This window comes from Myotis brandtii, unplaced genomic scaffold (assembly GCF_000412655.1).
Source record: "Myotis brandtii unplaced genomic scaffold, ASM41265v1 scaffold8, whole genome shotgun sequence".
Lineage (NCBI taxonomy): Eukaryota > Metazoa > Chordata > Mammalia > Chiroptera > Vespertilionidae > Myotis > Myotis brandtii.
The window spans coordinates 9643840-9659850 of record NW_005371219.1 but is presented as its reverse complement, the minus strand read 5'-3'; the positions used below and the strand labels follow the sequence as shown (position 1 = coordinate 9659850).

At 43.2% G+C, this 16011-nt stretch overlaps 1 protein-coding gene across 1 annotated transcript in view; it reads left to right on the top strand.

Moving 5' to 3' along the window:
• LOC102249407 (translation initiation factor IF-2-like) overlaps window positions 1-16011 on the top strand; it is a 148298-nt gene that overhangs the window by 112513 nt on the left and 19774 nt on the right. The window contains exon 3 of the mRNA XM_014531281.1: window positions 15439-16005. Within this exon, the coding sequence (XP_014386767.1) occupies window positions 15439-16005 (567 nt within the window). The remainder of the gene's footprint in view (window positions 1-15438; window positions 16006-16011) is intronic.

Genomic DNA, 16011 nt, shown 5'->3' with positions numbered 1-16011 from the left:
GCCCAGGCCGGGCTGAGGGCCCCCCCCCCCACCCCGAGTGCACAAATTTTTGTGCACCGGGCCTCTAGTGTTATATAATCTTCCAAAAAGAGCCAAAAAAATTTAGTAATATTGGTGTTTTGGGATGGATACATAAAGGATAATTTATATTTTCTTCATTATATTGGTTTATATATTCTGACTTTCCAGTATGAATATGTATTTCTTTTATTTTCCTTTAAGCTCTCCTTTTCCATTCCCTGTCTCTTCCTGAGATACTGTGCTAGGTGTTTGACAAACATCTCATTTTGTTACTGGAAAGGGACCTGGCCCTCAGCGGGTCTGCCCAGAGTCGGCTAGTGTGTGGGTTCTTGGCTTCATGCAGGAAAAATTTCACAACCAAAGTCCAGGTGAATTTTGGAGGACATTTATTAAAGCTGGGGACAGTGCCCTACCTGGTTTGGCTCAGTGGATAGAGCATCAGCCTCTGGACTGGAGGATCCCAGGTTCGATTCCAGTCAAGGGGTAAGTTTAGAGAAACAAGTTTTATTTTTGGTTACGCTACTGGAAAGGGGACCTGGCCCTTGGCGGGTCTGTAGTAGTGTGTGGGTTCTTGTTTCCTGCAGGAAAAATTTCACAATATGAGTCCAGGTGAATTTTAGAAGACATTTATTAAATAAAGCTGGGGACAGTGAAACAAGAAAAGGCTGGGGAAATGAGCCTGGGTTGGTCTGTTTTGGTGCACTAAGAAGTCAGAAAGAAGGGAGCCTTAGGGATAGGTTTAAGGGGTTTCCCGGGGATGAACTGCCACTGCCCATTGCTGCTCTGATTGCAAGCCTCTGGGGTCCCTTAGATTTGAGGAGATGTAGAGTTTAGGAGATGGGTGCCTATGGGGGAAAAGGGGGTTGGGGAGAGAGGCGCAGGCATATTCCTGGGAGGGAAAGTGCACTCTGGGACCTTCGATTTTGAGGGGTTTTTAAGGCTGGGCTTTTAGGGGAGGTCTTAGGGGAGGATCAGTAGAATATTCATCAGCTTTATGCTGATGTATCAAAATGAGATTTATTCTCTTAACTTCATCTGTCCTTGGGTGTGGATGGCAAATGGCACTGGTTGGATTTCTGTTATCTGTCTCCCTGGGTAGGGTGATATAAAGCTATTTACTTTCTGGTTGGGGAGAAGTGCAAACCATTTACTTTTTTTTTCTTTTTAAAAAATGTATCTTTATTGTTGAAAGTATTTTTAAAAAGGTATTATAAATGTCCCATTTACTCATAAGTGCCCTTGGTTTAGGGAAGATAGGATTTACTAGGTGGCTGCAAACTGCTGTCTAACTATCAGTCTCGGTGTCCTGCTTTGCTTGTCCTGGCTTACTGGCCTGTCTCAATTTAAGCCTCAAAACAATCCAGAAGATGAGTAATTCAGAAACTGGATCTGGGGGGAATCACTTGAGAAGGCTAGAGGCAGGCCTTTATTCCTGTCTGAGAATTGTTCACTGCGGACTTCAGAAGTCATCCATTGCCCCCAAGCCATTGGCCACTCCCCTGCACACTGTTGTCTGGCTCTGACTTATTCATGGGTGAGAGAATGAGGGATTTCTGGAAAATACAGTTGATGTGCCTATTGGGTACCATGAATTGGGAAAGGGTTAAGTACTACATTCTTGTCATCATGCAGCTAACATTCTGTAAGAAAAGACATAATAAAGAGTACCAATAAATATGAAGTATAGTGCAGGAAATAAGTGCTATGAAGATAAACAAGGATAAGGTTATAGAAAATGAAGTGCTATTTCACATAGGGTGATCCAAAGGGGCTCTCTCTTCCCATTTGCATATATGCTATATGTTATGATTTGGGGGAAAAGATTTTTAAAAAGGTAGACTTTTGCTTGTTTTCTTTATTCTAGTCATGGCACATTGAAGGTGTGGTCATAAGCAATGATATGCCAAGTTCTGCTGATAGAACTCCTTTACAAATGGCATCTAATATGGCTATTTTCAGACTATTTTCATCTTCATCTCACCAACTGAGAATCATAAGTTAATCTAATTAGTTATTTACTTAGCTTCTATAATTTAAACTTGGGCTATGAAACATCAGCAAAACATAAGGCTATTAATTATGCCAACAATCACTGTCATAAGGTGCTTTGTGATTTTCGAAGCATGTCTACATGTATTATTTTATATGAATTTCTCAATACCCCATGACACTGGAGGAATTTTTGAGAGGATAAATGTTTTGATCCCCATTTAGTGGTGTTCCTGTGCTCTCCTAGGTAAAGCATGCATTCTGCTTCTTTGAAAATTGTGAGGTCAATAATTCCCACTAGAAATTACAGAGAACTGAGATATTTCTGGGAAGTATATATTAATTGAAAAGATAACGACTTCCATTTTCTTGAAATAAATTCACTACTTTCTGCCATACATTTGGGCAGGGGGGTTAATTCTCACCTGAGGATATTTTTCCATTGATTACAGAGAGAGTGGAAGAGAGAGGGAAAGACAGAGATAAACATCGATGTAAGAGAAACACATCGATTGGTTGCCTCCTGCACGTGCCCTGACAGGGAGGAGCCTGAAGCCGAGGTACGTGCCCTTGACCGGAATTGAACCCGGGACTCCTTAGGCCAACACTCTATCTACTGAGCCAAACCGGATGAGGCTCCATTGATTTTTTTAGAGAGAGTGGAAGGGAGAGGGAGAGACAGAGAAAAATATCCATGCTAGAGAGACACATTGATTGGTTGCCTCCTGCATGCACCTGGATGAGGGCCAGGGAACCTGCAACCTAGGTACAAACTTGACCTTGACCAGAATCAAACCCGGGATCCTTCAGTCTGTGAGCAATGTTCTATCCACTGAGCAAAACCAGCTAGGGCCTGCCAAACATTTTTAATGGAACTTATTGGTGTTATATTGGCCAATAAAATTATATAGGTTTCAAATGTACAATTCTGCACATTGCATTGAGCGCTCATCATTGAAAGTCTAGTCTCCTTCCATCACCATTTATTCCCCTTTTTCCCTTTTCTACCTCCCCCTCCTCCCCTTCCCCTCTGATAATCACCATACTGTTGTTTGTGTCCATGAGTTTGTAGGGTTTTTTGCTTAATCACTTCATCTATTTCCCTTCTGACAGTTGTCAGTCTGTTCTCTGTATCTGGGTTTGTTTCTATTTTGTTTATTTTGTTCATTAGATTCCACATATAGTATCTGTCTTTCTCTGACTAGCTTATTTCACTGAGCATGGTGCCCTCTAGGCCCTTCTTGCTATCACAAAAGGTAAGATTTTCTTTCTTATGGCCAAGTAGAATTCCACTGTGTAATTCATATTTTTAATCCACTCCTCTACTTATGTGCCTTGGGCTGCTTCCAAATCTTGGCTATTGTAAATAATGCTGCAGTGAACATAGTGGTGCATGTATTCTTTTGAATCAGTGTTTCGGGTTTCTTCGGAAGTGAAATTACTGGGTCATAAGGCAGTTCCATTTTTTTATTTTTCTTAGGAAATGCCATACTATTTTCCACAGTGGCTGCACCAATCTGCATTCCCCCCAAAAGTGCATGGCAGTTCCCTTTTCTCCACATCCTCGCCAACACTTGTCTTTTGTGGGTTTATTGATGATAGCCATTCTGACAGGTGTGAGGTGATGTCTCATTGTGGTTTTAATTTGCATTTCTCTGATGATTAGTGACTTTGAGCAACTTTTCATATGTCTATTGGCCATTTGTGCTCTTTGGAGAAGTGTCTATTCAGGTCCTTTGCCGTAAGAAATAGTTTGCTATAAATTTCAAATTTCTGTATCTCCTCTTAGTTACACATAAGAAAGAAACTATTCACCAAATTAGGACTATGCATCTCTACTATAAAGCACATTAATCAACGTGATGGTTATCTTTGTGAGAAAAAGAAAATGTTTGAGGAACTGTTCAATTTACATATAGGGAAACATTCTGCATTACTTGTTACCCGTAATTAGACAGACAGTCATATTAGTTTCCAGCACAGGAAACAGCACACTCAACCTGGGTTACTGAGGAAGTTAATGAGGGTTGTTGACAAAGTGTGGGCAGGGTTTTAAGGAAAACAAGAGGTGAAAGAAGCTTAAGCTTCGGGGTTCTTCGCTCACATGGCCTCTTCCAAGGCTCTGCCCCTAAGTCTGTCATCCAGTGTTTTGTGTTCTTGTTCTTAAAGAAAGCTCTCAAAATTATTTATGCTTCACACGCCACAAAACCTGGTTCTGCCACAAGCAAAGGACAGTGAAGCAACTCCCTGGCCAGCGCCTGCTCCATCCTAGGTCTGACGGGGCAAGAGGAAGAAGCAATTACTGAAACCTGGAGAGAGAAGTGTAGCTGCAGAGGAGGGCTGCCTGGCAGACACCATAGTAAACCAGCTACACCCAACTCAGAGCCTAAGGACAGAGAGAGGAGGGGAAAACCCACTTCACCCTCACTCGTCTCCCCTCAGTTCTGCCAGAGCCTGCCACTGGCTGAACCAAACCAAAGCCAAAGGGTAAGGGGAGTCAGTTTCTCTAGCCCATCATGGTCAAAAGCTTGGGTCACAGAAATGGGTGAGGAAACAGAAATAGCCAGCACACACTGCTTACAGAGTTAACAGCTTCTAAAGACAGCACTCCACAAGTGAGAGCGCCTCTGCTGTACTCTGTCACATCTATTACTGTATGGCAAGGCCTAGGAGTGATCACCCGCATGGGTGTAATATACTCTGTGCAGTCAGTATGTTCATGTAGTGGCACATAAATCATATTCTAATAAATAAAATCTTGTTTTTCTAATGGTGTAATTCCAAGTGAGAGCCAACTTTTAGAAACTGAGCTAACTTTGAGAAAGCATTTTATCTTAGGAAAGTAATTTGGGCCACAGTTTGCCTCTTCAAGGTAAGGAGAAAATTCTGGCACAAAGCAGACTCTCCATAGTTAGTAGTGGAATGAATGAATAAATAATCCTACAATTCAAATAGTCTATGATCTTATCTTCCTTTCTGGTTGGCCAAATGCCGGTGGTTAAACAATCGATTTCACTCTGTTTCTATCAAACAGTAAATGACTGAGAGACAGATTTGCCTGGAACTGGGAATCTGTTTTTTAAAGGAAACCCTTTACTTTTTCTTAAATCCTCTGTAAGGGTGGAAGATACCTTTGGAATAATGGACATGTAATTATTTTATAAATGTTGGTTTTCATATTCAATAATGCCTCTCTTTCAGGACACTGTTAAACCTGAAAGTTAAAACCCCCAGTCTGTCACTGTTCTTTGACCCAGTGGTATTCTGTGATTTTATGTGACAGGATATGATTGTCGTTCAGCTTGACATGGAGGCATTAGAAAAACAAACAGACATATTGAGGTTGTAAGTAGGGAAGTATGTGTCACCTGAAGTTGAAAGGACAGAGAAGAGATTAAAAAACAACAACAACAAAAAGAAAACACAAGGAAAGCAATAGTGAGCAGCAGAGATGGGGAGGGGAGGGGGTGGCGCATTGGGATGCTGAGCAATATTAGACACAGCACAGGGGCAACTGGGGAGCAGTGACAATGGAGCTCTAATGTAGGGTGTTATTGGTTCCACCATGTGAAATTGTACTGCAGATCAAAAATGTTTGAATGTAGTAATTTCATATTTCTTTGCATAGAGCCCTTACTACTAAATAGTGTTATAGCTTGTGCAAGCCTTTGTCTGCACTCACTGTAGCAGTCCTGGAAGAAATCACTGTTACAGCACAAATGGAATAACAGAGGTCCATAGTTCTATCTCCAGAACCATTAAGAAGCAGTTAAATTATATTTAGTATACTCTGGGAGAGGGAACTGTGTAACACATAAGAGGAAAATATTTATCTAGAAAGTTAAAATGTTTCCGTGTTTAATAGGGTCAGGTTCATATTTACATGAATATTTCTTCTTTTGCATTGTGTGTGTGTGTTGTATATATTTAAAGTGGGCCATCTATATTAGCACAAGGAAAACCCAAAAGAAAAAACACAAAATGGAGAGATGGGAAGGAGAGTAGATAGTTATAAATGCCTTTTGTGTCCCTGATACTACAGACCCAAATTTAACAGAGGATCTAGATGGGTCCCTGAAGCAGTATCCTGGTTAATTTTTGTTTAACCCTCACCTGAGGATACATTTTTATTTTTATTTATTTAGAGAGAGAGCAAGGGAGGGAGGGAGAGAGAGAGAGAGAGAGAGAGAGAGAAGGAGAGAAAGAGAGAGCGATCAGTTGCCTTCCATACGTGCCCCAACTAAGGAATTGAACCCACAGCCTAAGTGTGTGTCCTGACCAGGAACTGAACCTACAATCTTTATTTTTTTAAATATGTTTTTATTTATTTCAGAGAGGAAAGGGGGAGGGGAGAGAGATCTATCAATAACAAAAGAGAATCATCAATTGGCTGTCTCCTGAACACCTCCTACTGGGGACCGAGCCCACAACCTGGGCATGTGCCCTGACCAAGAATTGAATCATAACCTCCTGGTTCATGGGTCAATGCTCAACCACTGATCTACACCTGCTGGTTGAATCTGCAACCTTTTTGGTATAAGGGACCATGCTCCCATCAACTGAGCCACCCAGCCAAGCTAGATCCTCTGTTAGATTTAACTGTATCTGTCTGGGGGTTCTGAGAATGAGATGATATTCTACTGTATACTTATCATGGGAAAATGTGATTTCAAATTTATTTATTTGTTTATTTATTTGTTGAATCTTTATGGTTGAGAGAATTACATATGTCCCCCTTTTATTCCCCCATTGCCCCCCTCTACTCATATTTCACCCACCCCAGGCCTAGACTACCCTATTTATTGTCTGTGTCCATGGGTAATGCATCTATACATATACTAGTAAGTTATTTGGTTAATTTCTCCTCCCCCCTTTCCTTCTGAGATCCAGCAGTCTGTTCCATGTTTCCATGCCTCTGGTTCCATTTTATTCAAGAGTTTATTTTGTTCATTAGATTCCTTGTTTGTTTATTTTGATTTTTAGATTCAATTGTTGATAGATATGTATTTATTGCCATTTTATTGTTCATATTTTTTATCTTCTTCTTCTTCTTCTTCTTCTTCGAGAAGACCCTTCAACATTTCACATAATATTGGTTTGATGGTGATGAATTCCTTTAATTTTTTCTTGGCTGTGAAGCTCTTTACCTGACCTTCAATTCTAAATGAAAGCTTTGCTTGGTAGAGTAATCTTGGTTGTAGGTCCTTACTTTTCATCAGTTTGAATATTTCTGGCCACTCCCTTCTGGCCTGCAAAGTTTCTGTTGAGAAATCAGCTGACAGTCATATGGGCTTTCCCCATAGGTAACTAACTGCTTTTCTCTTGCTGCATTTAAGATTCTCTCTTTGCCTTTACTCTTTGGAATTTTAATTATTATGTGTCTTGGTGTTAGTCTCTTTGGGTTCCTCTTGTTTGGGACTCTCTGCACTTCCTGGACTTGTAAGTCTATTTCTTTCACCAGATAAGGGAAGGTTTCTATCATTCTTTCTTCTTTTTTTCTTTTTTTCTCATTATTTCATCAAATAGGTTTTCAATGTCTTGCTCTCTCTCATCCCCTTCTGGCACCCCCATGATGCAAATAGTGGTATGCTTGAAGTTGTCCCAGAGGCTCCTTACACTAACTTCATATTTTTGGATTCTTTTTTTTCTTTTTGTTCTTCTGATTGGTATTTTTTGCTTCCTTGTATTCCAAATCGCTTATTTGATTCTCATTGTCCTCTACTCTTCTGTTGAATCCCTGTAAATTATTCTTCAATTCCATTGGTGCACTTTCATTTCTAACTGGTCCTGTTTTGTGTTGTTGATGTTTTCACTAAGTTCCCTGAAGTTATAACTAAGTTCCTTGAAGGCCAATTGGCTGTGTGAACCCACTATGACTACAGCAAAAGAGCTGCTGAGCTGGAGATGCCCCTATGGAGCAGGACTTGCTTCAGTGGGGCTTTGGTGCTCACCGACTCCACCCCTTGAGTGTGATGCTCATGGATGTTGTAGGTTGTAATTTGGCATGGTCTAAAGCTGACCACTGGGTGCACTGGCTCTGGGGCCTCCCAGGAGATGCAAAGTTAGCCACTGCCTGTTCCCTGACTGGGGCCACTTGGCATGAGCTACAGAGCAATCTGAAGACCCCTGCTACTTGTGTTGGGCTTAATAGTACCCAGGAGAGGCCAAGCTGTGAACCAGGGTAGGCTGCCGCCAGTGCCAGGCCTGGGACCATTTAGCAAGCACACTGAGGCCAGCTGCTGCTTGTTTGAGAGATTTTAGGCAAGTCTGAAGCCTGAGTCAGGACAGGCCCTTTATATGAAAAAGCCATGGCAAATAACTTGGGTGGAGCTGAAAATTGGGTGGGGCAGGGTCTCAGGGAAGGGCGAACAGTGTGGGCAAGGATGGAGACTCCTCAAGATATGGCAACTGCTTGTTGGCATTGTGGCAGGGAGGTCTCAGCAAAGGACCAATGACCTTTTGTCTACCAGCACTTTTGTCTGGGAGAAAGCTGCCCCTCATTCTTGCCCTGATGCCAGACAATTTAGTTCCTCCCCGTATGTCCCTGGATCATTTCAAGTTGCTTCCCTAGTGCTGGAGCTCAGAGTGAGTGAGTTTAAGTAAGTCCATGAACTGGTCCTTCAAGAGGAATGCCTGGGAGTCCAACAACCCTCAGTGACGCTGAAACACAATCTTCGCTGATTTCTACAGCCCGAAGTTACAGGGGCTTCTCTTCCTTGCACTGGAACCCTGGGCTGAGGGGTCTGGTATGGGGCTGGGACCCCTTGCTCCTCATGGGGACCTTTGCAGCCAATATATCTCGCCCAATTAAAAAAAAAATGCCACACATGAGTGCCAGGCCAGCCCATTCAGCACCTCTGCCCCTCCTCCCAGTTTCAATGTGGCTTCTTTACTTCTCTGGTTGTATGATTTCCATTCAACCAGATTTCAGGAATTTATTTATTGCCATTTTATTGTATTTATTAAATTCAAACCAAGTTAGCTCCTAGGTTTGAAGTAGACCGAGGCATCATTCAGTTTTGAATGATGATTGTTCTGTAGTTAGTTGTAATTTTGATGTGGTTGTTGGAGGCGAGGAAGAGCCATGTTTACCCATGCCACCATCTTGGCCCTCCTCCTCTCCGTGATTTTAATTTTAATTCTAAAACTCTTCAGCATGAATATCCTGGAAGTTGTAAGGAAACAGTGATGTCTCCTCATGAAAGTCTTTCTTGCTTTTTGTTTCTCTTTCTCGCCACCTAATTGTACATCAGCTTTTTCTATCCAGCTTTGACTCTTTCTCTTTTTTCTCTCCTCCCCTATCCCTACACTCTATCTTTGTTCTTTAGTTGAAAATATTTCTTATTATTATTGAACAGAATTTTTTAACCCTTGCTTTTACTTTTAAAGGTTGAAGGGTGAAGTAACTTAGATCCCTATTTTTTTGAAGTCATACAACTAAAGCCATTTTTAAAAAAAAATCTATGTAGAAAAAAATTTCCTCACCAATGCAAGTACATATACACGTATGCTGTGAATATTAACAAGGTAACATGGCCAATTGTATTATTCAGAATAATGTCCATTGGACTCATTCATTCTTCATCATGGCTGAACTGAAGTTAAGGAGCTAAAATCTTTAAGAAATCAACAAGGTGAGCTCTTAGGGAATCACAATTTTTTTTTAAAAGAGTTACGTCAATGACCACATTTTAGCAGAATGTACAGGTGTGTACATGTAGAAAGATCTTGATCTACTTTCTCAAGTCAGATTCAGGTTAGGAGCCAACAGTAAACCTGAAGAATTCAAAGTTTGTGTGCCAGCAGCTGCATCACCAGGCAGAATCTTCACTCAGCAAAACAGAACTCTTGAGCACACTGTCTTGTGCAGAAAAAAATTCTATTCTATTTTTGTTTTGTTGAGACCTAACCATGTTTATAGTTATCTCCAAGAGTGTTGGTAATTCCATTTTGGAAGACAGGATGGATGTTACTAATTCTTCAGTAACAGCAAATAATTTGTCTAGCTCTAAGTCCTTGTGCTAGGTGTTGTGAATGCAGACAGGACATAATTTCCTGCTCTTAAGGGGCTTATATTTCACTGGGCAATGAAAAGGTGGGAAATATATGAAAGACTTATTTTTTAAACATTATGTTAGTTACATTTTCAAATAATATGCTCAACATATTTTTCTTCAACCTCCAAAAATGAATCCAGGAGTGCGTGTTGAGGGGGGTGAGATGCAGTAAGCACACTATTTTGCCTGTATGTCCAGACATTTCGGTATATTTACAATTTGGTAGTATATTAACAATTTATCTTTTGTTTACTGATTTTTTTTTTTACCTTCCCACTGATTGGTGAGATAGCAGAGATCTCTGAAATTATATATAATAATACATGTGGCAACTACTGATAAGAGGTGCAGCTACATCAAGAAGTTTGAGAATCACAGAACAGCGCTGCAGCCAGTGGTGCCTGGGCCTCTACACCCTGCCAGGAATATGATCTTGTCATAGACACTTACACATGCCCCCTAATGAGCTACATTGATAGGAGCCAATAAGAACACTAAAATAGATCTCAGCACACACCCATGGGCCATTCTCAAAATAGTGCTGTGGTGAACTGCACTCATCCTAGCAGGACATGAGTAGCAGGAGGTTCTGCAGAGTGAGGTGGGCAGGCTGCCTTAAGGAACGTGGGCAGAAAGTACATACATGGTAAAAAGCTAACTACAGAGGAAGTCTTGGCATTGCCTGGCTCTGCTATAGTTTGAGAACCCTCAGGACCCTGCCCATCCCCAGAGGAGAACCTGGGGGAGCAAAAAGAAGACTGATGGGCCCTCATGGCCTCTTTGGAAAACACTCCCTTTCCTAACAGATTATCGTCAAGGTTCAGGGAGAGGGTGTTGGGTTCATGGTCTCCCATCCTGGGTTTAGGACTCCAAGTGCAAAGGCTCCAACTTAAGGAGGGGCCTATTGCCACTCTCTGGACAGCTCCCAGGCCATCTGGGTTTTTCATTCTCTCATTCTTCTTCATTGACACTGGAAAGAAATAATCCATGGGTGAAAAGAGGGGTGTTCCTCAAAGATATTACTGTGGACTTAACCTCGAAGGAATGGGATATTCTGAACACTGCTCAGAGCATCCTGCATAGAGATTTGATGCTGAGGGGCCACACCCAGCCCTTTGGGGGAAGACTGCACTCCCCTATGAATGAGGGCCTAGCCTTTGAAATGACTCGAGTCATTGACTAAGAACTATGAAATATGCACCTGAGCCAGGGGTGCACATTTGGTGGATTGTGTTTTTGCTCTTTATTTTCCAGGGAAAAGTTTTATTTTCAAATCAAGTTTATTAAAATATAATTTACATATATAAATTGTACCCATTTAAAGTATACAGATTGATGAGTTTGGAAAGATATGTTGCACGTGTGTCACCATCACCACAATCAAGTTAGAACGTTGCCATCACTCCCCAAAGTTCCTTGTGATTTTTTCCAGTCACACCGGTACCCACCACCTTGCCCTCAAGCAAGCACTGATTTACTTTCCATGATTATAGATTAGCTTTGCTTTGTCTAGAACATCATATAAATGGAACCATACAGTATTGCCCGGGCTGACCAGCAGCCCCTGAACGACGGATGAACAGATTACTCCAACACAGTTTCACTGTTGGGGAGAGGGGTAAGGGGCTTGCCTGGCTCAAGGGTCCTAACAGCCTCGATTGCCTGCCTCATTAGACTTTTATTGGAATTTTTATCTTTAGGTACAATCAGTAGGGTGAGTAATCTTGGGAGGACACATGTATTTACATTGTCCTCTAGGCAGGGGCATCCAGGGATTAAGCATAAGGATTCCAGTAAACACCCGGGGGTCTACACATGCACAGACTTGTTTGGAAAGGTCAAAGAATAATTAGGGGCACCGCCTTCGACACTCCCCTAAGTCTCCCCTAAGTCGGAATTCCGATGAACAGGGCAGGCGGCCTTCCACACACTTCCATTTTCTCAGAATGTCCTCCTTACAAACTTTCCAACCAAGTCTCATGTGCTCCCTAACACAGTATGCCACCTTTGAGTCTGGCTTCTTTTATTTAGTTTAATGCTTTTTATATTTATCCATGTCATTACATGTTTCAGAAGTTCCATTCTTTTTATTGCTGAGTAGTATTCTGTTGTATGGATGTACCATAATTTACCCATTTACCAGTTGATGGACATATACGTTGTTTCCAGTTTTTACTCTTATGAATGAAGTTACTGTGAACATTCATGCATAAAGAAAAAAATTCTGCAGTTCTAGCAAGTTCAATAGCTAGAACAGCTTGGCAGGTGATAAAGAGAGGACTCAAGTAGTTGATGAGCTGAATTCTGAAGAGCAACTGGTTTTATAAAAAGCAGCTATAACCAAGTTGGCGGGGGTGGAGGGGTGGGAATGGGGGTGGGGAAGAGCCTGTATTGAGCTGAGAGGACTGCTGATTAGGTGTCTTTCAATTGCATGGGAAAATGGATTGCAAAATCATTAGCAGGACAGAATAATACATACACAGGCGTTTTCTTTTGACATGGGCTAGAATTGAGCCAATACTGGTAGACTCAAACTTTTCCTTGCTACTTCTTCAGGATATGTTTGAAGCCTGCCAGGCAGCATGGACAAACAACTCCAGAGTTAGAAAGACAACTGGTTGAGTAAGGATAAGTAACCTTGGCAATGACTGCCTACCTTAAGGGCTGTTAGGAGGATTAGATGAGAATCTATATAAATCACTTAGCAAGTGTTTAATGAATAAGGAGGTCTCAGTAGGCATAAATTACAGTACTTAAAAAATCATGTAATACCGTTGACTTAAGTAGAATCCAAATATATTCTTTAGGAAGTTGAAATATGTTAATGTATCTTTAATTACATGGTGAATCCTTCCTATATTATATATATAACTATTGAAGAATTGAATTATTAATCAAAATCTGGTTAGTTTTTTTAAAAATATATTTTTATTGATTTCAGAGAGGAAGGGAGAGAGAGAAAGAGATAGAAACATCAATGATGAGAGAGAATCATTGACCCGCTGCCTTTGGCACACCCCCTACTAGGGATGGAGCCAGCAACCCAGACATGTGCCCTGACTTGGAATCCAATGGTGATCTCCTGGTTCATAGATAGGTGCATGCTCAACCATCGAGCCACACCCCCCGGGCATTGTTAGATTTTTAGAAACATATCTTCTCAGTCACGAAAAGTTCCAGTGGCTGCTACATTGGCCCATGTTGTCCTGCAGCAGTTGTCTAGTTCCAAAGCTCCCACCAGATACTTCTCAAGCCTGAAGAATGGGGTTTGTCACTAAATCTGATTCATGAGGACTTCCTCAGGAGCCGATTCTGGGTGTCTGTGGCCTGCAAACTATACCTGCAATCTTTCTCAGAGGTGCCCACTGCGCCTCCACATCCTCTGAAAGGGTCCCTGTGGTGGAGTGGAATGAGCAGGGGTGGATTTGAATACTGACTGTATTGCTCCTCCCACCTCCCACACCCCTAGCACACACTTGAAGTCTCTTCCCTGAACAAGCCTCACTTTCCTTATTTCTACTGTGGACTAACCTCATCCCACTAGGCTGTCAGAATTTTCATGACGTTGCAGTGCCAAGACCGGTCAATGAATGCTTGTTGACTGTGTTAATTGCATGTTTTATCTTACAGTCTTTCGTATTTCCCACCATTTCCAAATTCCCCTGGCTGCATGCTAGTATAAGTTAAATGAAAAGGAGCTTGCTTGAAAGAGTGATTCGGGAATCTCCCTGTAAACAGTCAATATTGTAAAAACTGTCCCTGAATGTTCACCTTCCAGGAAAGGTGGGGCTCAAGTTAGCTCCTGGGTTTGAAGTAGAAGAGGAAATTCTTAAGTTATTGGAGCCACACGTGTAGCCTTGGCTTCAGGGAGGTCGTTACCGAAGACCAAGGGCTGAGCTCGCCGCTCTTGCTCCCATTCTCCCTCCCCTTCCTGCCCTCTCCCCAGGCCCTTCACCCACCCGTTCCCAGAGCTGGGCAAACCCTGGCTCCCCGCGGCGCCCATTGGTTGGTTAGCTTTTATTGATCTGGTCTGAGCGCTCTCCTGGCTTCCGGCGCGGCACCAGGTGCTGATCATTTTGCTCTAGTGGTCTCTAGAAGAGGGGCAGGTTTTTCCTCTTCCCCGGACCCGTGCGGATCGTCGCTGGCGGCGTGGGCCCCCGTCCTATGGATGGGTCGGGTTCTGGGGCTCACCCCTTTGCGCACCGGGTGCCCACTGGGGTGGTGAGGAACCAGCCCCGGCTGAGGTCTGCATGGGCAGAGCGCTGCGCGTTTCAGTCCACGCGCGCCTCCCAGGCCCGGCCTGAGCGGAGGGGATGCGAAGGCGGTCGCCCTCCACCTTTGCCCTCCTTCCCCCGTGTGCTCTCCGTATTGACACCCCTGGGAACTTCCGGGGGGAACAGCATCTCCGGTGAACTCCGAGGTCTTTGGACCTGTTGCTTGAGGGATCAGTGGCGTTTGAATGCCCGCGTTACTCCCATTGGAAGAACGCAGGCCCGGCCCACCTTGAACTGCTGGTTTGGACCAGGGCGGGCTCAGGTGCTCCAATCGCCTTGTTTTGTTTTGTTTTGTTTTGTTTTGTGTGTGTGTGTGTGTGTGTGTGTGTGTGTTCGCGCGCGCGCGCGCAATTTTTTAATTTTTTTTTTACAATTATGTCAAACCCAGGTGGCTTCTTAAGTGTTCTAAACTAGAAGATGGCACTACTGTTTTTCCTCACTTTCTAAAAAAAAGAAAGGGCGGTGTTTTTAAAAAAATCTGTCTTAAGATATCTTTTTGTCTTTAATATAGTCAAGCATGGCTGTTTTGAAATTGCATCTTTATTGAGGAAGGAGGTAAAAGCAAAAGCTAGAGAGACCCGGGAATGTGTTATTTTGTGTATGCGATTGTTTGGACCTTCAGAATTTTCCTGTGAAACACAAGAATAGTTAAAATAGATTCTAAGTAGCACGAAACATAGATGGCATTCAAGAAAAATGTAAGCTTTAGTCGGTTTGGCTTAGTGGATAGAGCCTTGGGCTGAAGGGTCCCCGTTTTGATTCTGGTCAAGGGCACATGCGGGGATTGTGGGCTCCATCCCCAGTGGGGGGCTTGCAGGAGGCAGCCAATCAATGATTGATCTCTCTCATTATTGATCTCTCTCCCCCCCCTTTCCCTTCCTCTCTGAAATCAATAAAAATATATTAAAAAAAGAAAAATTTGAAAAGTAAAATCAGAGTTTTTATTGGGAAGAATGTAATAAAACTCATCTCTCATTTTCAGTTAGAAGGTCTGGTCTATGATCACTTTGGCTTGTAGTTCTGTAATGTACTTACTACTAAAAAGGGGGAAAACAGCTTTTCATCTTTTCTCTCCCCCATTCTGTTTTATTTTTCAGTCCAGAGCACAACCACCAGAAGAGAACAAAAGGAAGCCAGTTTTGGGGAAACTTGGCAATCTGTTCGCCGCAGGAAGGAGAAGGAACACCAGAAACGGGTTAGAGAGTCCCACCAGCTCCCATGCCAAAGCAGCCTCTCCCAAAGACGCAACCTCCTCCCAGCTCCCTGCGCGAGAGGATGAGAAGAGGGCGTCCCCCAGCAGCCCAGCAAAGCCAGCCGACAGGTGCGGGGAGGGCTTCCCCCAGGAGCAGCCCCAGGGGCCTGAGGGCGAGCGCTCTGAGCCCTGTGTCCAGGTAGCCCCCCCGGACACCCACCTGTCGCCTTGCCCGAGCAGCCGTGCAGCGGCGGCGGGGCTACTGTGCCCTGGAAATGAATCACCTCAATTAGAACCTGTGCACTCAGAGGGAGAGCCCTTCCCAGATGCCACGGCCGCTGCCAAGCAGCTGCATTCCTCTCTAGAGAATTCCCCCAGGCAAGAGGACGCAGAGACGCTGGCCCGCAGTCCGGGGGAGGACGCATTGCCCGGCGCTGCTGGCGCACAGGAGGCGGTCCAGGGGGGGGGGGGAGTTCCA